Source organism: Xenopus tropicalis, chromosome 4, assembly GCF_000004195.4.
Source record: "Xenopus tropicalis strain Nigerian chromosome 4, UCB_Xtro_10.0, whole genome shotgun sequence".
Taxonomy (NCBI): Eukaryota; Metazoa; Chordata; class Amphibia; order Anura; family Pipidae; genus Xenopus; species Xenopus tropicalis.
Window position 1 is genome coordinate 128365582 of NC_030680.2, and position 27377 is coordinate 128392958.

A 27377-nucleotide genomic window follows, 5' to 3' on the forward strand; every position below is an offset into this window, starting at 1 on the left:
CACTATACTTACCAGCATCAGAGTGCTTTAGCATATTTCTGAGTTCAGTGGCAGCTGTGTAAAAAGAAACAAATCACACTAAATATAGTCATAATAATTAAATATGAATGTAACATTTTGGAAAGAAATACATTGCTTTACAGTATCAGTTTAGGTCTTTATATATGTTCAGCACTGAGTTGCCACTAGTTTGCTCACAGCTTTACCATGGACTCCATCATGTTGCATTTTAGGACCATGAGACCTTACTGAGGCCTATAGATGCATTGCCTTTAGCTCTTCTCTTTACTTAAGTGTGGCCCTCTGTAGTCTACAAGCTCATTGAAAATGCTACAGATACTTTGTGACTAGGCACTTATTTTAGACTCTTGCATGAAATCCTATTGGAATTTAAACTTTTGTGAGTAGGACCGTATGTAAATCATCCTATCATGAAAAGCCGATAATAAATGTTGTCATTAAAGCAGCATATTGTCTCTAAGCTCCTTACCTTGCTGTTCTTCAATTTCCTCAGAATCAGGAGAAATAGGGATGCCTGAAATCGTAAAAGGCATATTATGTGTATAAGTGTGTGTCATATAAAAAATGTGTTTATTATAGATGAGGCCATTGTGAAAGAGGCAATACCAATATTAGTATATTTAGTAGTATTAGTATATGATGCTTACATACTTTCTGTGTCTTCAAGGCATTAAATGTCCTTCTGCTCGAGAAAAATTGTGGCCCTTAGTTCTTATAAAGCACTTAAGGCAGGGTATGTCATTGTAGTCTGTGCCTTGCACCACTTAGCCCTTTATAGCAGGTGGAGAGTACAGAGCTCCATGGCACAGTGCACCATTGGTGCTCCCTGACTTGTGTGTGAGAATGATGCTCAAACTAGGGGGCATCCAAGGTGATGCTCACATACCACCCCTAGTCAAATTCATGAATACAGCCCTGCTGGAGAGTCAGCTTATGGGCACTAAACATGGGCAGGGTGCTAAATGCAAAAAAATGCCAGTTTGCACCTGTTTTTGTAGCCTGCTTTACACTACGGAAATGAGTCCTTGAATATTTAGTCTTCCTGTATCTGGGAATATTTAGACATTCCACACCTAAGTACTTTCTCAATTAAAATAATTTGGTTTTGATCAAGTTTTTTCATACTAGTGTGGCTACATGTTGATTTGTTTATAGTAATGAGTCTGAGCGAGTAGACTGTTAAATGGACAACTGATAAACCTTTCAGGTCACTTTTTATTTTTCTTTTTGAAATGTTTTATTAACAAGATGGCTTACCTAACAATTTTCTTCTGAAACAAAGAAATCTTACTCATGCTGTGAGTCCCAAACTGACAACAGAAGCAATTGGGTGTATCAGGGTAAAATAGGTGTAGGGAGCATAGTTTCCTTGGTGTGGAAAACTGGTTCCAGCATGAGCCGGTGATTTGGAATTCTCAGGTTACAAACTGCAGGACTGGGCTGCTTGCAGCAGTTATTTTTTGAGTAGAGGTTTGAGCCTCCTTAAGATGGAAATAAAAAAAAAGAGAACCTAAGAAAGATGGAGTTGAGCATCTTGTATCTTTAGTGGGCTCCCCTTGGAATATGAATGTGGAGTACTCGGAAGTCTCCAGCAGGAATAATAGCTAAAACATCAGCAGCTATTTAGAGTCAACAGTCAAGGATGACCGTGGACTGCATTTAGGACTAATTTCGTGGTCATAGTTCCTAAAGTGGCTTTAAGTAATGAATTCTATTAATAATGTGTAGGCAGAGAACAGACTGTAGTTCCACTAAAGATGAAATAGTACCTAATAGATTAGGTTGGATTACGTTCACAATTACAAACCAATGAGGTTAAAGAGATTTTAATCTATCCTAGACATAGGTAGAGGCACTGACCAATACACCTTTAAAAAATGAAATACAAATTTGTGAATTGGCACATTCTTTTTCACTTACTAGTGTATTTACACTTACTAGTGTAGTTTCCAGAAATTTGATCGCCAAAGACCTTTACTTCACAGATGGTGAGATAGGCAGCTTTGCCTGGTATAGTAACAGTCACATAACGCCCTATCATTCCACAGCTGAATGTTTCTGTCTGTCCAAGGCCCATGGATGCAATTTTAGCACATCTGAATTAATAATAATACAAATAAAAATCACTGTATTTACATAGGTACATTAATATAACATTATTTAAACATTTTTAACAGATATTTGAATTATTATTTCCAACAATTTATAGTAATGATGCTCTTAATGTTCACATCGATATATCTTTAACGTCAGTATGTAAAAGGCTGGTTTGAAGGTACCTTTGTGTACCCTTCTTGATGCCTCCTTTGCAGTCCCTATACCTAATTAAACCTTATTCTGGTTTTTACAATGAAGACTATGGGAAAAGTTCAAGCAAATATTAAAGAATTGAAATATGTGAAGAAAACACTAGATACAAAAAGATACGTGGGAACTAAGTGACAAAGACAGGAGCTAAATGGCTCCAGTGTGGTTGCCTATAGCAACCAATCAGATATTTGCTTTTACTTTTCACTGATTAAATCTCATTGATAATTGATTGATGTGGGCCACTGAACTTTAGCTTTCAGCACCTGTCCCCCTTATGATAACTAAGGTCACTTTGTTTATATGAAGTCCACTAACTTTAACTGTGTAAACCTTACCAAAATTCCTGGTGGTGGGTTATGGGTTCCTAAGCCATAAAAATATATGTTGTAATAAATGGTCAGTTCCTAGCATAAGTGGTTCAAATGGGCATCTACACATCCTCAAAGCAGTGGCTTCCCCATTGGTTGTTTCCTATAGGATTTATGTAAAAATGTCACCAAAGCCATTTCCCCCATTATTATTTCACAAAAATGTTTTCATTTCACAATTAATTCTTGCCACAAAGTCCTATGAATTATAGTTATATGAAATATCACTGCTAGCATTTCTTTATATTTTTTTTATCTGTTGGATCTGATTTGTCTGCAACTTCCACTGAGCACTATGAAGGAGAAGGAAAGCCATTTTGGCATTTTACTGTCAATAGATTCGCCACATTAGTTCCACCTAGAACACTATATTTATTCTGCAGAAAGCTTTACCATACCTGAGTAAAGAGCCCTAGAAGCTTTCTCTGTTTGTTTAAGATTGCAGCTGCCATTTAAGCTCGGTCTTCATAGCTTCTTGCTGTATAGCTCTAGCCCTTATAGCTTAGATTCCTAAGGGAAAGGGGAGCATGAGGGAGGAGTGAACTGCGCAGACTCTGGCCCTGGGAACAAAGGATTTTTCTGAGAGAGGAAGTCAGATACCAAAGTACATGTATACACAAAAAAAGAAAGCAGTCCTGTGTTTCTTTTGAGGACTCAGTGCAGCGTTTCTGTGAGTGCTGTATTTACATAGACCTTTCTGATAAAGCTTACTTAGTTTTTACCTTTCCTTCTCCTTTATAGAAACCACATTCAACTTTAACACTTTACTTTAATCTCCCTAATTTGAATGGACAGTGGCATTCAAGTTTTCAGTAGCTGGAACATGGTGCCCAACGCTATGAGAAAGAAATCATTTGTTGGCTATGATGCTTTTCACTGACAAGATATATCAGGATTTCATTTAAAAAATAGCTATAGAACTACATTTTAATTACCGTATATACTCGAGTATAAGCCGAGTTTTTCAGCACCAATGAAAAACGGTAGTAGGAAACGGACATGCACTCGCAACCCCCCCCTTGTCGTATGTTACAGCGCTACTGTGCGCGCACCCCCCCATGACCGTATGTTACTGTGCTACTGTGCGCTACTGTGCTCGCACCCCCACCGCCCCACCCCCCATGGCCGTATGTTAGTGCGCTACTGTGCGCGCGCTCTCGCACCCCCCCCCCGTGGCCGTAGGTTACTGCACGCGCGTTCGCATCCTGTCCCCTTGCCAGATGTTACTGTGCACGCGCTAGCACCCCTTGATCCAGCACGACAACGTCCTGAGCACAGCGCAAGCAGGCAAGCACGGTGTTCTTAAATCAAGCCACTGCACAGGGAGCAGAAGTACAGAATTGCCTGCAAGAACCTGGCAGAGCAAAAGCAGAAGGCATGCAGGAAGTTTCAGGTGGCTACTGACTGTCATTTAGTGTTTGTATGTGTAGGGCACCGGGATATGGGCTCTGCTGCTCAAACGCTCTCTGGGTCCTGAGGGGAGAGGCATTGGAATTGACATTATTTTGGTACTCAAGCGGTTATTTGTAGATGTGATTGCAATGGAAAGCAGGATTTGTTATTGCTATGCCTTCATTTTCTCTGGTTCTAAATATTAAAGCAATGTAGCCCAAATCAATTTCCTCTGTCTGTTGATTAGCAGGAGTCAGAAGCAGCAGTGCAGAGCATATAAACTGCCAGACAGATGCTGAAGCAGTTAGATTTATTAAAACCTTTATTGGAACATTGTAAGTAATGTATATGGCAAAGAGTGGCCTTTTTATTGGCAGTGGGTAGTAATGCCCTTTAAAATGGCATAAACAATGGATGGTAGTGGCTATTAGTTAACAGGTGCAGTTGGGCAGCTTTGTACACGGCTCTGTTCTGTGCTGGGTGGCAGAGGGCAAAAACTAATGACCAACTCTAATGACTGCTCCTAGGCATGGTAAGGCAGTATCCCTTAAATAACCACTAGAACCTGTTGTTGTCCTTCAACAAATATTTGTACAGGGCATCCTAAGCAATCAGTACCCATGTGTGCTTATGTCACTTAACTAGTCTGTGTTGCATGCTGTCTTGCCAGATTCTCACTCTCTGCTTCTGGGTAATGGAAGTGAAAAGCTCAAATGCTAAATGCATATTCTGCTTATATAAAGGACATATATTTTTGTAAATGCATTATAGCAGGAAAGTAGATATTTGCAAATTCCTATCTATTTACTGGGGCTGATGCACTCTCACAAATAGAAGTTATTAGACAGTATAGACAGTTAAAAAAAAAACTTAGCAGTAGCTGCTGCATTTCCCACCCTAGGTTTATACTCGAGTCAATATGTTTTTCCAGTTTTCTTAGGTAAAATTAGGTACCTCAGCTTATATTCGGATCGGCTTATACTCGAGTATATACGGTATTTATTTTTCTTTTCCTTATGAAACATGTAATAACAGAAATGTTTAGATCCCCACTACAAAACCAATCCATGCCCATGCCCTAACCAGCCCACAATCAAACTGTCCTATGTTGGCCCATCTGTGCATAATGTGAACTAAAGCTGCTGCCTTGCCAGCTTTAGTACACATGGGGCCTGTATATGGTGAGCTCTGGACAGCCTGTCTGTTTAATATCTGGCTGGAAATCAGCCACATATCTATAGATCACATCCTTGCCTGATGGGTCCCCACAGGCCCACTGAATGATCCGATCATTCCTCCTTGAGATTGACCATGTGTATGGGTGACTAAATGTATGGTCACCTTTATTGCCCACAGATAGTACACAGGACAACCTGCCACACAATAAACCAAAGAAAATAGACACCAGCTGGAAATGATTTCTGTGGTCCAGTTCATTGTCTATTACAATTAAAGTATTATTACATTAAAGTAATAAAGCTTGGGCAGAACAAAATGGGAAATAGTTTGAAAAAACTAAAGGGTGGATTTACTAAAACGTCTTTTTTTTTCTGATTTATATTTGTTTAAAACTACTTTTCACAAACAGCAGTCATTTATCAAAAGATATGAACTAAAAAAGCACAACTGGAAAAAAGTTGCAGAAACGTTGCATGATAACCACAGATTTTTCGTATTGTCACACAAAAGCCAGCGTCAAGAAAACAAAAACCTCTAAAACCAAGAAGCAAAGAAAGATCTTCCAGTTGTAAAAGGGACATGTGCCACTGACTTCTATCTCGACCGGTTTTAGCTGGAGTATTTGGGGATTAGAAATTGTTGCAGTTTTGTCTCATAACAGCAACAATAAGCCAGACTTGAAGTCGCAGTTTAGTAAATGCCCCCTTAAAAGTTGCAAATTGTCATAGAATATTAGTATCATTTTAGACTTGGGTTCATTTCTAGGTGATCTATCGTTTTAACATAGTCATACATTCTTACAGTTTTAGATTGTAAGCTCTACGGGGCACGGACCTCCTTCCGACTGTGTCTCATACCACATGGCACTTATATATATATATATATATATATATATATATTTATTGTATTTATTTATTATATCACTCGTCCTCCCTGTGTGTAATTTTGTATTCTGTAAGATTGTACAGAGCTGTGTACCCTTGTGGCGCTTTATAAATAAACTTAAACATACATACATACATACATACATACATACAACGCCAATAAACAACTCATGAGCCAATGAAAATGACGTCTTACCTGGGATTTTTTGTCCCACCCTTTTCAGGAGCAGTCCCTATTCTAATTTCTGCACCATTTATACGATCATTACAGCAGTCGCCCCTGTTGGTTATTTTAACCATGGTGACATTGTAGGTATCGGTAAGGTCCACCCTCCACCACGGCTCTATGTCCAGGTCAGTGTGGGAACAGTGCCCTGACATATATCTTGTACTGCTGGAACCATCAATGGCATTTTCTGCGTTTCCAAAGTGATCGTATGTGCTGGACTGGGAGCTGATTCCTCTGAAAGCAAGATTTTCACCTGGAAAATAATATTCCATATCAAAGTATCCATACATTTGCATACTTTAAAACCCCTACACTATGGTACCCCTATGTGTTATAGATGGTCCTTTCTAAAGTTATTTGGCTTTTTCTCAGCATAACCCACCCAATACTGTGACTAAATATACTTTATACCTTCTGCTAACATCTCTACTTACCATGTGTTGGTTCTGTAGGAAATTCTAGGCTATCTAGAAAACAAGGAAATAACAATAATATAACAGTGCTGTCCAACTGGCAGCCCACAGCCCCCCTCTGTGTGCCCCCCACCTCTCTGGCTGCTGTGACTGCTTACCTTTGTGTAAGCTTTAAATGGTATCAGTACTGAGATTAACTGCCCCCCTGCATTGTTCACACCTCAGATTCAGGCTCTAAGCCCCCACATTGTTCACACCTCAAACTGTAGAGCCATCATTGTGTCACTGTATGTACTGCCTCTATGTATGGCACACATCATAGGGCAGGCAGAGTATGGCACACACAGGCAGCATAGGGCAGGCAGAGTATGGCACACACAGGCAGCATAGGGCAGGCAGAGTATGGCACACATACGCAGCATATGGCAGGCAGAGTATGGCACACACAGGCAGCATATGAAAGGCAGAGTATGGCACACACAGGCAGCATAGGGCAGGCAGAGTATGGCACACACAGGCAGCATAGGGCAGGTAGACTATGGTATACACAGACAGGGTAGGGCAGGTAGAGTATGGCACACACAGGCAGCATAGGGCAGGCAGAGTATGGCACACACAGGCAGCATAGGGCAGGCAGAGTATGGCACACACAGGCAGCATAGGGCAGGTAGACTATGGTATACACAGACAGGGTAGGGCAGGTAGAGTATGGCACACACAGGCAGCATAGGGCAGGCAGAGTATGTCACACACAGGCAGCATAGGGCAGGCAGAGTACGGCACACACAGGCAGCATAGGGCAGGCAGAGTATGGCACACACAGGCAGCATAGGGCAGGCATAGTATGGCACACACAGGCAGCATACGGCAGGCAGAGTTTGGCACACATAGGCAGCATACGGCAGGCAGAGTATGGCACACACAGGCAGCATAGGGCAGGCAGAGTATGGAACACACAGGCAGCATAGGGCAGGCAGAGTATGGCACACACAGGCAGCATAGGGTAGGCAGAGTTTGGCACACAGGCAGCACTCTGCCTTCCCTATGCTGCCAGTGGGAGGTAAACCTGGCAGGGGTTTGTTGTGGGAGTTTGTTAGCATCTGGAAATAGTCATTATATAGTCCCTAAGGTGTTAATTATATCCTCTGGGTTGCTGTGCTACCCAAAGATGAGGAGGGATTTAAGGGTATGTCTTAATATGACATAATATAATTCTTTCACATATGAATGAAGGGTGATATCCCTTCAGTGAGCACTAACCATTTAGGTTTTTGCTGCGCTACCACCATTAATGTGGGTATCGTTTTAAAAGCTCTTGTGATAACATGGGTGTGGCTTGAAGTGGGTGCAGTTTAAAAAAGGGGAGTGGTCAAAACAGGCTTCCATTATCAGCCCTCCACCATGTAGGCCAGAAAAATTCTGGCCCTCGGTACCACAGAAGTTGGACAGCACTGTATTATAACATATAATATTTTATAATGAAATGATTTATATATTTTTGGTATATTTTTTTAGGGTTCATTAGATTTTTTAAGAAGAACAGATTAAGTGCAATTCAGTAGTTCCACATATATGATATTTTAGGGCCATGGCCCATGGGGAGATTGACCATGGCTAAGCTTGTTAGGAAGGCATATACGTGCTACCCACTGGTGATTCACTTTAGTGCTGGTGGGAAGGCATTTTAGGGATATTAGTCACCCTCAGTAGCCAAGATTTAACCATGGCTAACTAATCTCCCTGTGGGCAATGGCCCTTAAAGTTTTGCTTGCCATGCTTTCTTTTCAATCATATTCATTTAAAATAACACTGTACTTACAATAGTCATCCTCATCATCCCGCCATAAATCAAAAAGGTCTTTAAATGCGTCTGCCATTAAAAACAAACACAAATGAGTAAGACAAGAAAAAGATGGAATATCCTGGAAAGTGGCACATTAAACAACTTTAGATTCTGCTTTCTATTCAATTTCATTTAAATAAATGGCACATTTTTAGTACAGGGTTTATTGTGTGCACAAAATATGCCTTTGCTGCAAATATCCATTTCTAGTGTAAATTGCACAATTGCTTGCCTATACTGAGATTTTCTGAATGGGATTCAACAAAAGCAGCACCCAATTGTGTCATTTACGGGTAAGCTTAGGCTAAATCATGTCCCCATATGCAGTTGCACCCCTAGTAAATATCCAGGGAAAATAAAAACTATCTGCCCCTGTACTTACCCTGGTGCAGAATTTGGGTTCTCAGCTATTGAGTTCATTTAGTTTCCCCACTGCATTCTTCTCTATGGCCCTTCAAAAATACATTCAACACCACCGCCGTGTAAGTAAACATTTTAACTGGCTCCCAGTAGTGACTAAGCCCTGCCCCTTCATAAGACTATGGAACAGACCAGCCCAGGGACAGAAAATTACCCACTCGACTGAGGGACTGATGCACATGGGACCACGATTTACCCAAGGTGGAACTAGTCTTTAAGATTAGGTGCTGCTCTGTAAAACTGCCAGAACAAGTAACACGGCAGCTACCATTAAAATTCCACCACAATCCTAGGACAAAATAGAAGATATGTCTGTTACTGTATATAAGAAAAGATAAGCTGACCAGGCCTTGCAAAAGTGAAGATTCCTGGTGATCTCCTGGGAATGCTTTCCTACAGAGAGAGCTACACAAGCAGACTTATGAACTGGTGTAATCTTATATGCTTGCTCATAATGTATTTTATGACTAGCTTATGAAAATTTTACAAAAGGCTCTTTTCCCCATTGCATTTCATTTGTTGTTCCTCTGGGAACACAAGGTGGGATAGGGACATAAATGGAGGTTAAACAAATGAATGCTTCACACTGCATTCTACAAACCATGTATATTGCTGAGGATGGAGTGATAAAAGCAAATGACTTAAACCGGCCAATATGCAGAGCTGTCAACCTTTAGCAACAGGGATTCGAGGGATACTGAAAATTTTCCTGGTACCCGGAAGTGATGTTATGTGTATGGGCAAATGCTTAGTTGAAAAATCACGACCCAAGCATGTGCAAATGCTTCGGATGACGTCACTGGCTGCTTACTGCACACGTGTGTGCGAAATTTGACGCAGACTTTGGGGATGGCCAAAAAATCGGGAGAATACTACTGGATGATGGGAGACAGGGAGAGAGAAGGCAAAATCTGGTAACTCCTGAAAAAATAGTGGAGAGGGGTTTGACAGCTCTGAATACCTATCCCAGTATGGTCAGACATGTCACTTACCAGCCAGATCGAATGAGTCATCTGTAAATAGTCAGAAAGTTGCAGTCAGTATCAGGTATATTTACACTACAGCATCAAATAAATAAATAAATAAATAAATGCCTGTATAAATCTTTCAAAATAACCTATCCTAAGTCTGTGCAAAATGTACCTTTTATTCTAAATATAAAGTTTTTTGTAAATTTAAATTTCAACTGTAATCAGTTTTTTTCTGTCCTTTGCTTCTATTGTCTCAGTTTGCATGACTACAGAAACATGTGTCAGAGAAAAAAGAAACCATCTTGTTTCTTTTCTCCATCTTGTTCATATCATTTAATATTAGAAGGGTTGTGAAATACATTGTATAAGAATGTTTCTGTTTGCTGTTGTAAAAACATTTATGATGAGTCCGCAAACTTGTGAAAAGCATGTTGGGTGTTGGTCAACTGGGCCTCTTTGCCTGTTCTTAGAGATAACAAAGCTAACTACTGATAAGACTGTTTCAGGACTATAAGACAAACATGCTTTGGGTTATTCAGGGTAGTATCAGCTCATAGACAATTCTCATTTAAGAATGTCTGGATACTGCCTTCGTACATACGAATAAAATGTAGCTACAATCAAACTGGCCTATCCAACAGTTTTTCCTTGACAGCTTTGGTGCCGAAGTAAACCCGGGAGTGGAGAAATTGGAGGACAGCCATACAGGAGGAGATGATTGGATACCGAGACCTTAGGCGCCAATAAAGGTGAGACCAAAGATTTGTCTCTGATAAGCTCTCGCTATCACTTTCATTCCCTCGCTTGGCTGTATCTACAAGAGTAACCCGCTCTACGAACCTTGGATAGGCCAGCCGTAAGTTGTTTGTTTGTCTCTGTGTTAGTCTGTGTCTAACCCTTGTGAGTTAGTGTAACAGATGTGCATAACCCGTTACATGTTGTGTTCATGTTTAGGTAACTGTGAATGTACTAATGTGTCAGTGGAAGTATTTTTTGTTTAATGATAAGAACTCTCTCTCTGCCCTTTATGGGATAATTGTTCTTTAATTAATCTCACTGTGTAACTATATTAATAAGGATTTATTGTAGAGTGATACTAGTAAGGATTGCCTACCATCAGATATAGAGTGTAGTCATTGGTTATGGTTATACAAATGAAATTAGTTCTAACACTTCTTATGGGATTTGTTTGCATCTATCTGTTCTGGAAATTTTGGCGGGAACAAATGAAGGGTTAACCTGTATGTGAATTTTAGCCACTGAAACCCACTTTTGTGAAAATCTGTATATTGGGAATATATAGATTTTTGTTTTGTGTAAAAGGGGGGAGCGTGATCGTCTCCAGCCCAGTTCCATATGGGGAACATTTTACCCAAAACCGAGGGGTGGCCAGACCCCGACTTGTGATTTTTTTCTGTTCCGGGAACAGAGAGAGAATAGGAGCTCCTGAGTCATCACTGTCACCGGGAGGCAGTGATGAAAGATGGCCAGTGGGTAAGTGGCTAAATAGACAAATGGGCTAAATTAACAAAACAGATTGGTATGGCTATCCCATGTGATGGTGTACACTCAAATGGGATACCCTATACAAATTCAGTCAAAGTTTATTGGAACAGATGGATACTGAAATTATATTAGAATTGGGACACACAGTAGGGATCAATGTAACTAAGATTAGGAAGACACGGAGTGAGGGAGAAGTAGAGGGTTATGACCAAATGAGAGAAATAAAGGGAGTAGTTCTGTCAGTAGTAGTAGCTTTAAGAACCAGACTGAGGGCTAAGTGGGATAAACTTTAACACTCAGTTGGTTAAGGGAACTATAGACACCCATATAAAGGGGAAAGTGTATGTATGTATGGGTATATATATATATATATATATTGTTAAACTGGTATGTTTGTCAGTGATTTTGTGGATAACAGTTTTTATTGCTATCAAAGTAAGTATTGATTCACAAAATTAAAGGTGTCAATGTCACTTTAAGTAATTGTTAGAAAAGGCTGTAAGCATATTCAAAGGGAAAGATAACATTACTGCAGGGAATGATAAGGCAGATAAAGCTGCTGACAAACAGGCTGCTTGTATGGTTCTAACAGGGACACCAACTGACAGCCACATACACCAACTGACAGCCACATACACCAACTGACAGCCACATACACCAACTGACAGCCACATACACCAGTCACTTTAGTAATTTTTAAAACGCTGCAAAAGTAAGGCTGGAGCACAAGTCCATATTAAATGGACCAGTAAATGTTATAAGAGATAAGATGATATTTGGAAACATGATTATGGTTGTTTGTGTGCACCTCCCGTTTATCTAATTTGTTAGCAAACACTTTGCACCTCCCATCTCATGTTTCCAAAAGGGGGGAATTATATTTATGGTAAACAAATTATGGTTTGCTTTTGGATTTGTGAAAAAATCATATTTATAACACCTGGTTAAACCATTCTATCAGTTTCAAAGGTTACAGATAGATTGTATTCACCTATTAAATGTTTTTATGTATTTGTATGCATAGATATGTTTTGGGTCGATTTGAGGCATGGGCAGTAACAAAAGCCACAGAATTAATAACAGGTAAAGCTAACTTGGGTACAAGCTTTAACCCTTGCATTGTCATCTATGAGACACCCCTAAGGGTCCCCAACAGTTATTTCCTTTGTGTTGCTTTTGGTAGATCACCAAATATTGGGTTATTTATTCAAATATTGGTAGGAAGAACATGTTTCTCTTACTGACTATGTTAAGCAATTGTATAAGCAGCTCACTAACTTGTATGGAAAAGTGTTTTATTCTTTAGCAGATTCAGAGACTGTATTTGGAACTCACTCTCTCCAATCAGGAGATTGGGCGGTGATAAAGAGATTTATGAGCCAAACTGAATACACATCTGACACTGTAAGAAGGTATTTCCCATACAAAGTCCTGCTGATAGTCAGAGCAGAGCGTTTTCTCCAGTGACTGAGAGCCTGAGCAGAGCGTTATCTCCAGTGACTGAGAGCCTGAGCAGAGTGTTATCTCCAGTGACTGAGAGCCTGAGCAGAGTGTTATCTCCAGTGACAGAGTCTGAACCTGTCCCTACACTCAACCCCCCCAACGAGATCACATCAACAGAAAGACAACTAAGGAGACTGATTCAGTTCTTCCAGAATCAAGAGGATAAAAATCATCTTTAAAGTAAGTCAGACTAGAGTGGCAACAATAATTCCACTAGTCTGTTAACCAACGGTCCCAGTTTCAGGTTTTGACACTAAGCGTGGGCCTACTCTGGGTGAAGAGAATCACCAAGAAGAAGAAAAGGACTTTTATAAAATAATGACTCTGTGTGTGTTATTCTGGGTAAAGGTCCTTATCATTGCTTTACACCAGTAAAGGGGGGTTGTCAAATTCTATATGGCTCTTACACCAGCTGCAAAGCAGTTACATACTACTGACTGCTGGAGATGTTTATATGTTCCAGTCACCCATAAGGGGATACCTTTAGTAGGGATACCTATCTCTATCAATGATATTAATCTTATAGATTATAGCTATGAAGTTGCAATAGACACAAAGCATAAGTATTAAAATGCAATTAAAGATTGGGGTACATATTTGGAAATAACAGGGTTACTAGATACACCCACCATATGTGTAGGATTCATGTTTGCTAATCATACAATCACTTAATGTACTTAAATAAGATTCATGTAGGAAACACAGATTGTGAAAATGCTATTCTGAATTTCTACATGGATTATATGGGAAAAAAATGTGATAAAATGCAGGGTAATTGTAATGATTATGTTGGCTTGGGAAAAATGTATACTTCTTATGTCCCCAGGTGTTCCTGCCCTGACCGAGGAGAAGATGAAGATAAGAGTTTTAAGTCTAAGGTGACAGATAATATGAGATGGTTTCAGATATTGGCCAGGGTATCACGGTACAATCATTTCTAGGATACTTCGATAAGAACTATATTATATTTGGAAACTAAGCTTACTCATGGCTCCCTATGGGAGCGTAGGGAAATTGTACCATAGAAAGAGTTGTACCTGTTATCAGACAACATCTGAACATCTCATACATAGACAATCAAGGTATCCATTCCAGGGTAATAAAAAAAAAAAAAAAAAAAAAAAAAAAAAAGGAATTATTTTCCACCTCAGATAAAGGATGGATGTGGTTCCCTGCCTTGATAGGATGGGGAATAGAATTAGTCAATAGATTAATTAAGTATGCTAGTATGAGGGATGGTATAATAAATGAAACTATAAGTTCCATCAAAATAATAAATGAGAAATAAGTCAGGAAGATGGCATTATAGAATAGAATGGTCCTAGATTACCTACTAATAGATGAGGGTGGGGTTTATACAATCACAGGTAAGGAGAGTTGTACCTGGATTGGGGACTCACATGACCCAGTTGAGCCCTACAGAACCCTTTCTTATTTATGGGAATCATAAGGATTTGGTTATCAAATGTTTAAAAGTTTTTATAATACTAAATGTGTGGGATTGCAATGGGCCTTGTGGTTTATATTATAGCAAGGTTGTGTTGTTGCAAATACAGTATTTTATCCAGAGGTTACATGGAGGGGCAGCTGAAGGGAGGGTGCTCACCCATTTAGCTCCTGGATCAAATATACAACAGCCTCTTCTGATCAGGAACCTTCTGTGTTTGGCCGACCTTATCCATAGCAGGATCCCATTCCTGTATGAATAGGGTAAGGAAGAACTTGCTGATTTAGATGGGAACCCTGATAGGCAACTCTGTACTGCCACTTAACCTTTTATAGGTGAGCGGAATAGAGTTCTGGGTAAGAAGAATATATATGTTCAAGATTTTGAACAACAGGGAGGAATGTCAGAGAAAAAAGAAACCATCTTGTTTCTTTTCTCCATCTTGTTCATATCATTTAATATTAGAAGGGTTGTGAAATACATTGTATAAGAATGTTTCTGTTTGCTGTTGTAAAAACATTTATGATGAGTCCGCAAACTTGTGAAAAGCATGTTGGGTGTTGGTCAACTGGGCCTCTTTGCCTGTTCTTAGAGATAACAAAGCTAACTACTGATAAGACTGTTTCAGGACTATAAGACAAACATGCTTTGGGTTATTCAGGGTAGTATCAGCTCATAGACAATTCTCATTTAAGAATGTCTGGATACTGCCTTCGTACATACGAATAAAATGTAGCTACAATCAAACTGGCCTATCCAACAGTTTTTCCTTGACACATGTATCGGAAATCGGCTATCCTGCACTTAAGACTCCAGTTTCCCTTCTGAAACAATAATTTAGTGGCATAAGTAGTAAGCAAAAGCAGCGAGAGAAATGTTAAAATGTTTTTCTTTTTTTAAATATTATTATTGTAGTTGTAAGACCTCAGGGCTTACTAATGGTACAGGGGTGCAAAATAACAACCCTGAGGGCTCAAGCTAAAGGTGGCCATACATGTTACAGTTACGATCTTTCCTGCAACCATTGGTCACAAGAAAGATTGTTAGTACCCTCCACTAATGTTTAGGGCTGAATCATCAGATATGGAGGTAGAAAAAATAGCCCTATCTGACAAATCAGCCCTAAATCAGGCATCTCCCACTTGGCACGTGTAAAGATTTCTGTAATGCAATAAACCCAACTACAACTGCTTCAGGGGACACCTGGGAGAATAGAAGAAGATAGGTGGTGTCCCTGTGGTAGCACCACAGGCTGGTGTAACAGGTAAGCCTCTAGAATTACTTGGAAATGCCAACTTTTTTATCTTTCCTCATACATAAGTAGTATCATCAGAACATAATTATCACTTTACCTTCAGGAACCAATGATGTTTCAGTATCTGTTTAAAAAAAACCAAAACAGTTAAAAAAAGGTTGACAAATAGCTTAGAAACAATCACCCAGAGTGTTTAGGATAATCTACTAAGCACATTTGAAATTAAAAAATGCAATTGTTTTATTGTCTGCAAGGATTTATCCTAGATTTCTTAGTATCAATCACAGGGCATTATTTAGAAACTGGATGAAAGGGCAAAGGCACTAAAGGGGCGCAAAAACGCACCCCATTGTGCTCATTCACAGAGCACTTCCATCTACTCTGTACCTTTAGGACAAGAAGCAGTCATTTGGTAATTCATAAACTGGGGCAACAAGATATTCAATGAAGACATTTAGAATAGTAGTGTTTGGGGCCAGCAAATTGTTCTGTGAAGTACGAACACTGCAGCCACAAAATGTAAAAGTATCTTGCCAGTTCTAATAGCACAAGGGACCTGATTTGGTGTTCCCTGTGCCAGTTTAGACAGAAATTGTAGGCTATTCAACATTTAAAATTGATAGAGAACCTGTACTTTCCTTTGTGCAAACAGATCAAAAGGTCACAGTATATATATACCAACATCAATACTATGGGGCACATTTACTAACCCACGAATCTGAATCCGAATTGGAAAAATTCCGATTTGAAAACGAACATTTTGCGATTTTTTCGGCGCCTTTACGACTTTTCGGAAATTGTCGCGACTTTTTCGTTACCAATACGATTTGCGCGAAAAAACACGAGTTTTTCGTAGCCATTCGGAAAGTTGCGCAAAATCTGGCGATTTTTCGTAGCGTTAAAACTTGCACGAAAAGTTGCGCCTTTTTCGTAGCGTTAAAACTTAAAAGGCGCGACGTTTCGTGCAAGTTTTAACGCTACGAAAAAATCGCAACTTTTCACGCCAGTTTTAACGCTACGAAAAAAATCGCCAGATTTTGCGCAACTTTCGGAATGGCTACGAAAAACTCGCGTTTTTTCGCGCAAATCGTATTGGTAACGAAAAAGTCGCGACAATTTTCCGAAAAAATCGCAAAATACCGATCATTACGAAAAAAACGCAATCGGACGCATTCGGCCCGTTCGTGGGTAAGTAAATGTGCCCCTAACTGTAGATTTTAATCAGTGAATACATTTTTCTGTGCATACAGAAGAGCATGCATGGTTTACTCTTGTACACATTAATTGCTATGGATATCTAGTGACTTACCAACAGCTTCACTAGGGAGGCCGAATACTTGCACTTCACAGACGGTAAGGGATGTTTTATTTCCAGGGATAAAGATGGTCACATACTGACCTTTCATGCCATTACACTCAAAGGCAAGGGTCTCCCCATTGGCCACTGACTTAATAACGCCACATCTGAAGGCAAAAAGTGTAAACTAATGTCAGTGGACAATTTTACAAAATGATAGAGGCCTCTTGGATTCCAAGGCTAAAACCATGATCCATACAGTATATATCAACAGCCACAGATGACCCTTTAAAAAATGGAGAATTAAACAAATTGTAACTTACATTGGATTTTGTTTTCCTCCGGCATCATTTGAATCTCCGATCCTTATTTCAGCATTATTAATGCGATCGGCACAGCAGTCACCTCTGTTGGTTACAGCAATGGTGTAAATTTTGTGCGTTGCTTTGAGATCAACCATCCACCAGGGATCCTCCTGCTCACTAGTGCCAGCACATTCAATGAAGAGATAATTACTGGCTAGAGACCCATCAATGGCATTCTTTGGTTCTCCGTACATGTTGTAGAGACTGGATTGCTGGGCTATCCCTTTCACAGCAACGTTTGGAGCTGAAAGATATTCAAACATGAAATAGACGTTCTGTTGTAAAAACCTGTATAAGTGAAAGTGAAATACACACACACAATTGATTTCTTCTCAGCCGTAATGGGTTACACCAGCTCTTAGGTGGCACAAAATACTGGAATACATTTCCGGATAAATCAAATTAAACACCTTTATAAATTAAACACCCTTTCACAGGGGCACATGTCCTAAGATTACCATTTTTAACTTTGTAATAGATTCTTCTTACTAAGGACTAATGAGAGCAAAGTATTTTGATAACTACACTACTTTTTGCATTGTTTGGGAGGGTAAAACCATTTTACATTTTTAAAAATAGGTCTCTTACTGGAGAGAAACTTTTGCTTATGTTCCCTCCCTTTTAGTTTTCCTGCTTCCAATGTATTTTATTAAGTGTGGGGTGGGATACCAGGCCTTAGAATATGGAGTACGATGAAGAGTTGCTGGAGGAACAGAACTGTAATGATTTTTAAATTACTTATTTTCACTCCTTACACATACTGCCTTTGGGCACAGGCCATGCACTTTTGATATGAGTACAACACTAAGGGGAAGGCTAAGGGTTGCACATAGATAGGCTACCTATCCTTCTCCCATCATTATGTAATGGAGGCTCTGTATCTCTCTAACCTAGGTATGATAAATCAAAAGCTCATTTGTTGCTCTTTGTGCACAGGGGTCCTCTCTGTCAGAGCCTAAATATAGCTGGAACTGGGTTGCCAGTACAGGTTTTTGTGTGGGGAAGGGATCTTTCTGTAATTTGGATCTTCATTAGTGATGTGTGCAAAATAATTTATAATATGTTTAATATCTCTATACCTCCTTTTGGTGTTTCCAGGTCTTTTGGTGTTGCCGCTTCATCATCTAAAAAATGGATAACAATTATGTTTCAACTTTCTCATTATATTTCTTGCCTAAATCTGCTGTGTTCTTACATAATACCATTCTCATACCAGAACTGCTGACAGGCAGGCCAAACACTTGGACCTCACACAGAATAAGATGCTCTTCCCGTCCTGGTATGTTAATGGACACATATTGCCCAACCATTCCTTGGCATGAGAAAGAAAGTGTCTCCCCAGATTCTATAGACGAGATAACACCACATCTACAAGTAACAAGAGCAAAAATAAGTGACTGACGCCACTATTCATTCTTGAAGAACCAGAATATATATACAAATGCAAAGCGATAGAAATATAGTTACAATTCTTTGAGGTACCTAGTTCTTCTCCTCTACCTGCCTATGGCTTCCAAAAACACATATAGCATATAAAAATCTTCTAGAGAAACTAACTGGAAGCTGAATTTAGATATCAAAGAGAAGAAAGACCTGCAGCAGAGGCAGAATTTTAAGTAGGCGGGTAGGAGGCCTACCCTTATTTTAAGACTGGACATCTAATGTGGGACATGTCTGACTTCCAAAGTATGCATGTATAGTACAAATTAAAAGGAATCATCAGTAAACATCAGTAAAACCTTAAAATATATACAGTATACTAACAATGAGTCCATCACCTACAATGCATTTTATCACTATCTGCTAATATTTCATCAAGTTGGATACCTGGGATTTAATTTTCCGCCTTGCTCAGGGTTATTTCCAATGTGGATTTCAGCACCAAAAAGCCTTTCTTTGCAGCATTCCAGCACTCTGTTAGTAACAGCCACAGATAAAATCTGATATGGTTTTTGTAAGTCCACCATCCACCAAGGGTCTGTTTCTTTTTTTGTGTAGGAGCACTGAGATCTCAGGTAGTTGTTGGCCAGAGAACCATCATTGGCATTTCGTGGGTTTCCATAGTAGGCCATGGTACTGGACTGTGACGTTATTCCACCAAGTGCCACGTTAGGGGCTAAAAGATGTGGTTAATGGTCAGTCTATGATCTCTAACACAATGCAGAGGGGACATATGTGGTAATGTATGTTCCCTCCTATACTTCAGCAATTACAAGTGATGTTGGTTTTGTAAGATAGGAAACACTTTAGCCATAGTGGGCTAGACTACTGATACTCTGATAATGTTCTCATTGTAAGGATTAAGTGGGCATATCCCAAAAAGGTCTTTGAAAATGGTTAAAGGAGAAGGAAAGCTACTGCGGCAATTTATTGCTACTGAGGCAGTATTACCAATAGATTAGCCACAATAGTGCAAGCTAGAACGCCATATTTATTCTGTAGAATGCTTTACCATACATGAGTTGTCTTTATTTGTTTAAGATAGCAGCTCCCATTTTAGCTTGGCCTGACTTTACTTCTGTGCCTGCATCTCTTTGCTCTGGTCTCATACTACAGCAGAGAGGGGAGGGGGGAGGAGGGAAAAGGATAGGGGGACGATGGAGAAAGGAGCAAGCTGAGCATGCTCAAGCCCAAGCCCTGGAGGTCTGAGCTGAAAGAAGGAAGTCTGATACCACAGATCATGTGTACAGACTCATCATTATGATCGAATTGTATCATTTCTAATGGTCAGTTATGAATGGAATGGTAAGTAAATTATTATTATTAACCTTTTTATCTATAGCATCAACATGCTTTTATTGACATTAGTTTGTGACTAATTTCATGGTCTCTATCATGAACACACGCACACCTGAATGTACCCCAGTCTATTGCATTAGAGAACCGGCTCAATGTGTTACTTTATTAAGCATATCAGAGTGATGGAGCTGACCAATATTGCTGGGTTGGGGAATATTGGGAAAACGTGCATTTCTAATTTATATTGATGCAATGAATCAGTGCTAAGCTGTCTGTATATATTGGGAGTGTGGGAAGAACTGAACTACAAGGAGGCAGCAGCAGGGACAACGTAAAAATTCAGTAATGACCTAATTACATTCCTTGCTCTTTCCCTCAGAATGCACTGAATTTTAAACATATGAAATTAAAATAAAGTCAACGTTGTGACTTTGTTAGAATCTTTTGAGAATAAAATGATATTTTTTAACTTGCCAAAGCTAACGTCTTTACTTATAAAAGAAAAGATTTCATCAACTAAGTTAAAACTGGTATTAAAGTGGACCTGTCACCCAGACATGAAATATGCTATATAATAAAAGTCCTTTTCAAATTAAACGTGAAACCAAAATTCATTTTTATATTAATATATTTAAACCCATTATACATGCATTTAAAAGTCCCAGCTGTCAATCATATACTGCTTAAACTTTCCATTCACCACTCATATTCTCCCAACCTTCTCACCATCTAATTGTGTAGCCAAGTGCATGGGCATCTGGTCCCCCATTCTGGCACATACACAAGATTTTGGGGTGATACAAAGCTTGCCTTAATAACTGCCCACAAAATGGCAGCTGCCTGCTGGCTGTGATTGTATATTCCCAAGACACACCATTTCACCATTTGGGGCAATTTGGTGTTTTACTTTGCACTCCTAGAATGGGCAACAAAAAGCTGCACTTCACTCTGAATAGGGGGCTGCCTGCATTTGTCGGTGCTGCATTTAGAGGGGGTGGATAGCAGAACCTGGGTGTCCCCAAGAATGCCCCCCCCCCCACAGACAGTACACTACCCAACAGATAGAATTCATGTATCTTAGGTAGGCTAGGGGTGTTATACCCATTCTAACAAACATTGTGCAACGGCAGAAAGTGTTAGGGAATATTGAAAAGGCTTAAGTTCTGAGAGTAAAAGAGAGTGAAATTTAAACACAAGAAAGGTCAGTGGCAGAACAAAATGAAAACTACACCAAGGTACAGTATGCAACTGCTTCTATGTGTGATTGTAAGAAACATGCCCAGGAGGAGAGGGGACTGAGAACAGAAAATCCCAGACAAAAAGACTGATCTGTTTGTGTATTCAAGGTTCCATTTTCCATTTAGCAAAATCTCCTCTCTGGGTCTGTACTTACCTGGCTGAACATATATTCCATCTTTAGGAGGGCTCCAAGCATCTGAAAGAAAAAGACATAGTCATATACATGTTATTTAGTCACCGACTCTATGCAATACAGTGCTTCTTTTCTTTTCTAGAAGCCACTTTGGCAGCCATTCATCTCCACACACACCAGTCAAACCAGCAAGAAACACTCACATTAAGTCTGTTTCCTTTCACATGTGGTATGAAATGTTCTTATTAATTCTGCCTTCTACCACCATAAACTTACCAACTCCGTTGTGCTGTGCACAAATACTAGCTAAATACAAGAGTATAAAAAATATGGAAGATGCCATATTGGAGAGCTCTGTTGCTGTAGACTGGATGTCCCGTAGCTCTAGTAAAATACGTGACACCTTTGCATTTATATATTCCATGGCACACAGCCACAAGCTGAAAGGGATCAAAGAACCAGTGGTCTGTACACACATTGGCAGCTTTACTCTTTTTGTGCAATCACCCCTGCTGTTAATGTTCCAAAGACAGTGCTCTAAGGCAGTGCTGTCCAACTTCTGTTGTACCGAGGGCCGGAATTTTTCCGACCTACGTAGTGGAGGGCCGATAATGGAAGCCAGTTTTGACCACTCCCCTTTTTGAAACCGCACCCACTTGAAACCACACCCATGTTATCACATGACCATACCCATATTAATGGTTGTAGTACAGCAAAAACCTGCCATACTCTGCCTTCCCTACCCTGCCTGTGTGTGCCATACTCTGCCTTCCCTACCCTGCCTGTGTGTGCCATACTCTGCCTTCCCTACCCTGCCTGTGTGTGCCATACTCTGCCTTCCCTACCCTGCCTGTGTGTGCCATACTCTGCCTTCCCTATCCTGCCTGTGTGTGCCATACTCTGCCTTCCCTACCCTGCCTGTGTGCCATACTTGGCTGGTTGGTGCCATACTTGACCTGTGTGTGCCATACTCTGTCTGCCCTACCCTGCCTGTGTGTGCCATACTCTGCCTTCCCTACCCTGCCTGCGTGTGCCATACTTTCACTGTGTTTGCCATTCTTGGTTGGTTTGTGCCATATTCTGCCTGTGTGTGCCATACTCTGCCTTCCCTACCCTGCCTGTGTGCGCCATACTCTGCTTGCCCTATGATGCCTGTGTGTATGGCACATACAGTGACACAATGCTGGCACTGCTCCTACAGTCTGCACAATAACTATATATTAAAAAACTTTTTAATTGCAGTACCACCTCAGTATATATTCTTTTTGTAGTGTGCAGGGATTATTTGTGGGTTTCTGCTGCTCCTGAGGTGTGAACAGGGGAACAATGGGGGTGATTACAGCCTGAGCCTGAGGTGTGAACACTGCAGGGGGTGAACAATGCAGAGATTAATAGGTGTGAACAACACAGGGGATTACATATTTAAACAATACAGCCTGATTACAGCCTGAATCTGAGGTGAGAACCATGCAGGGGGGCAGTTAATCTCAGTACTGATACCATTTAAAGCTTACACAAAGGTAAGCCATCAAAGCAGCCAGACAGGTGGGGGGCCACACAGAGGGGGGTCGCGGGCCGCATGCGGCCCGCGGGCCGCCAGTTGGACAGCACTGCTCTAAGGCACATAATAATGATTGGAACTAGGAGTAGAAAGTATGAACTGACATTGGTACCTTTACCTGCATGTCTACTCTTTTTTCCATTTTCAGCCTTCTGTATTTATGTTATTGCTCTATTTATGTTATGCTAGAGCTATATATTTTCTTTAAAATGCTGGCCTTAACAGTACGGGTACAGCTGGCCTGACATGTACAAATTCGCTTGTGTGGCAAGGTAGCCAAATGAGTGGACCTTGAGGTGGTCAGTTTCAGGCTGATCCAATTATTTGGCTTTTGCTTTGATAGGATTTTTAAACCTGTTGTATGAACATCTGGCCAATTTTTGCCCAGATATAGGTACAGGAGGCTTCTCAGGGGGCAGCTTTAAAAGAGAAGGAATGGTACACTCACACATTTACCTGATCCCCAGACCCCAGCCTGTGGGACATGTGAGTGAGCGATTCTCGTCCAGCTTCTTTCTTTGTGCTGGGTGTGCATGCACAGTAGAATGAAAAGTCAACATTTTCGCTTTACTCTGCATACATCAGGCCTGTTATTTTAAAGAAAGAAAAAAAAAAGGAGTATTGCTTGCTCACAGGTACCCCGGGCCGGTGCAGTTTTCTGCTAACAGGAGAACCAACCTGGGGTAGGTATCAGGTAATTGATTACAATCATTTGGCAACCCCCAGTGATTGGACCTTTTCTTCTTCTTAAATTGGAAATCCAAAATATATGAAAGGCAGGCACTCGGGATGTGGATGGAAAAAAGTAATCAGAAAATGAAGTAAAATCAAAAAAGTTTATTTAAACTAACACATAATGCTACAAAGCCTTACACGTTTCGTACCTACATGGTACTTAATCATAGGCTGAGCTGACGATTACTTTTTTCTATCCACATCCGGAGTGCCTGCCTTTCATATATTTTGGATTTCCTAGATGGCTCCCTTTAGCTGAAGGTCTGGGGCAAGAGCACCCGGGCCCATCTACACTATGGGTGAGATTGTAACTATTTTTACTTAAGAGCATATGTTCACTTTTGTTTAATTTTCTTCTTTAATTGGCCCCATGTATGGCCACCCTAAGTTATTCGCACTTCTCAAGAATACATACTTTAGAAGGGGTTTCCAGTGTTGTAAGCCTGTCTGGGCAGGGATGCAATTTAAGAGACATTTAGGCAGAAACTATTAATCCTTTCCCTACATCTTACTCTCTTTGCTTCTCATCACGGCTGCGCTGCATATAGTTGGTTACAGGTATCGCACTTTATAGTGCAGTGTAACAGATCTGAAGAAGCACACATAGGCATTGTGGTTGCTGGATGCTGCCAAATTTTCAAGATTCATTCACCTCTTTCCACAAAAAAGCCACAAATAACCATGGTGTGTTTGCACTGACAAAGCCACAGATTCTAAATCTTCAGAAGCCACATGTCCACCATCTTAATAGCCTCTATGTATAATATTCAAGAGCTATGATCACCCTGTAAAACATATCCTCATAAACCCAAGTCTTTTTCGGCGATTTCGGGAGAACGCGCCGCCGTGTGTGCCATCCTGCCGGCGACTTACATGTTCGCCGTTGGGATGGCAGGGGAAGGCAACTCGGGGAGATTAGTCGCCCGCGAACAGGGAGTTTTGTCGCGGGCAACTAATCTCCCCGTGTGCCAGAGCCCTAAAGGCATTCTTTTTAAGTACTTACTGCATATCTAAATTCCCAGATCCCTGCTTGCTTCTCTGAGATATGGTGCTGGCAGCCTACAGCAGTGTGAAGCCTACAGTGACATCACTGAAATCTCTCTCCCCTTCCTGTAGGTGCCAGCGGCAGCCTTCCTATTCTCTGAGCATGTGTGTAACTTGATCCTGTCTCCTGTTCTGAGCTACACATGCCCACCAGCCAATCAGAAGCGGATCTGGCAGAGGGGAGGGGGGAGGGAATGAAACACATGTGCAGTATGAAGCAAGGAGGGAAAGGAAGGGAGAATACCTTTTTAGAGATGGCTGCCTGTTCTAGAAAATGTGAAGTAAGTGTGACTGAGTAAATATTTGATTAGGTGAGCCAAAAGTGTGGCGTTTTTACTAAACAATAGGAGGACTATTGGGCAGTATGCTTTTTACATTTTGACTTGCATTCTCCTTTAAACAGTATGAGGGAACCGCAGCTTTAGAAGCAAAACAGAAGAGGGAGCAGGGGAAGGGAATAGGGGCAACGATTTTGGGACAACAGAGATGTAGAAGGAATAGTGGGGGAGGAAACATGGGGTTAAGCTGCCCATACATGCATCAATATTATCGTACAAAACGAGGTTTCATACGATATTCGGTGTGTATATGGTAGATTGACAAGGTGACCGATATCACAAAACCCATCTCGCCAATTGGTGGGTTAAAAGGCTGCGTTTAGGGCTGAATCATCAGATTTCCTATTGTTTCTACCTCCTTACCTGACTATTCAGCCCTGAATATTAGTGGAAGGTATGAAAGAGCAATTGTCGTAGGAAAGATTGTAATTGTAACGTGTATGGCCACCTTAAGGGAACTAGAAAAGCTAAGGGAAATGGAGACTGGCAAGGGAAGAGGAAAAAATTGTTATAGGGAGAACAACACAGAGGGTGGGGTATAACAGTGCCCCAATAATATACAGACTTGAGTACCCCACTTACATCCTCCCTGGCAAAGTGGAAGAGAATAGAACCAGGAGAATAAATACTCTTGTCATACCACCCACACCCACAGAGAGGGATATAGAATAAATACAGGGGCTAAATGATGCCCCTCACAGTTACAGGGCCCTCTTGTGCAATGTAGAAATGCAGGGCTGAAACAGGTGATAGCGGGTTATTACAGGTGAGTTACGGGATCTGTATACAGAACTCCTGTGACTTCTAATATCTTTATAAATTATAGTAGGGGGTACATTATCAACTATATTGATATTCTGAAATGTAATCCTTATAAATGGTACATAATGATCATCAGTTATAATCAGTGCTTAGTGGGGACATGTCAGTCACATGATATGACATATAATAATGTAATGAGCCAGGCTGTTCATGGCTCCTGTGTATTATAGGCATATTAGCATCAAATAGGCTCCTCGTTAAATAACCCCACCAGAAATGTTCTTTAAACACAGTTGTAGGCAACTGAACAGGAACATTCAAATATACCCTGACAGTATTTGACCCTTATGGAATCAATCCCAGAATGTGCGGTATCACAATGGGACATTACTTTAGCTCTCCTTTTTATCAGTTCATAAAACAGAGTTTATCCACCCACAGCTCTAAAATATTGGCTTATTTTCCTGTTCAACGTTCAAGGGAATGTTTATTAATCAAACAGGAACTGTTGCCCAAACTGGCTTTAAAGCTTTGGCTGCACACACTTTAGCTCTGTAAATCATTCCTTATTGGTCAATATAAAAAAAATACAGTTCCTTGGATTGTGAGTAAATGAGCTTGTTTACAACCACAGTTGCAGCCATGCAAACTCATACAGTTATTGTACACATTGATGCCATTTAATAAAGGTACTTGTGACCAAAGCCTCTCCTTTAGCAGCATTCTGCACCAGTGCATCTGTCCCACCTCCTGTTCAAGTACACAAGGAAGCCCTGGAGCTACCACCAGCTACAAATGCACAGTAATTTTAGGGTCCCCACTGGAACAATAGGCACTGAACCTAAAGATTAATGCCAGTATGTTGGACTACAAACAATGGTAATTACACCATTCCAACTCGGGTTGCTACTTTAAAGGAGAAAATATTAGGCCCCCCCCCAGTTATTGTAATTGCTTACATTATACCCCAGGCTAATACTCATGTTAGGAGAACCGCACCAGCCCAGAGTAGTTGGGAACGAGTAACCATCTTCCTTCTCTTGTCTATCTTTGGAATCCTGGGGCTGGCGCATGCAGAGTACAGTAAAAAAAAATTTGTCTTTTTTGTCACATTTTGTCTTTTTACTTTACTGCGCAAGCTGTGCGAAGACAGAAGGAAGAGAATCACTCTATCGAAGCTACCCCGCGCTGGTGCAGTTTTCTCTTAAAGGAACAGTAACATTAAAAAAAATTAAAGTGTTTTAAAGTAATTAAAATATAATGTGCTGTTGCTCTGCAAAAAACGGGTGTTTTTGCTACAGAAAAGCTACTATATAAATAAGCTGATGTGTAGCCATGGGGGCAGCCATTCAAGCTGGAAAAAAAGGAGAAAAGGCACAGGTTACATAACAGATAACTAGTAGATAAGCCCCATATAATGGGG

The 27377-nt window shown here is 40.5% G+C and overlaps 1 protein-coding gene across 1 annotated transcript in view; it reads right to left on the bottom strand.

Annotated features, from left to right (window-relative positions):
- Positions 1-21891, bottom strand: part of ptx (pentraxin) — a 38515-nt gene extending 16624 nt beyond the window's left edge. Inside the window, 15 exon segments of the mRNA NM_001195618.1 lie at positions 13-54; positions 491-535; positions 1960-2117; positions 6351-6636; positions 6818-6850; positions 8616-8666; positions 10052-10072; positions 15839-15865; positions 17051-17205; positions 17362-17647; positions 18483-18527; positions 18617-18771; positions 19231-19519; positions 21536-21577; positions 21791-21891. Coding sequence (NP_001182547.1) covers positions 13-54; positions 491-535; positions 1960-2117; positions 6351-6636; positions 6818-6850; positions 8616-8666; positions 10052-10072; positions 15839-15865; positions 17051-17205; positions 17362-17647; positions 18483-18527; positions 18617-18771; positions 19231-19519; positions 21536-21577; positions 21791-21857 — 1702 coding nt within the window. The 5' untranslated portion in view covers positions 21858-21891.
- Positions 21892-27377: the final 5486 nt, after the last annotated feature.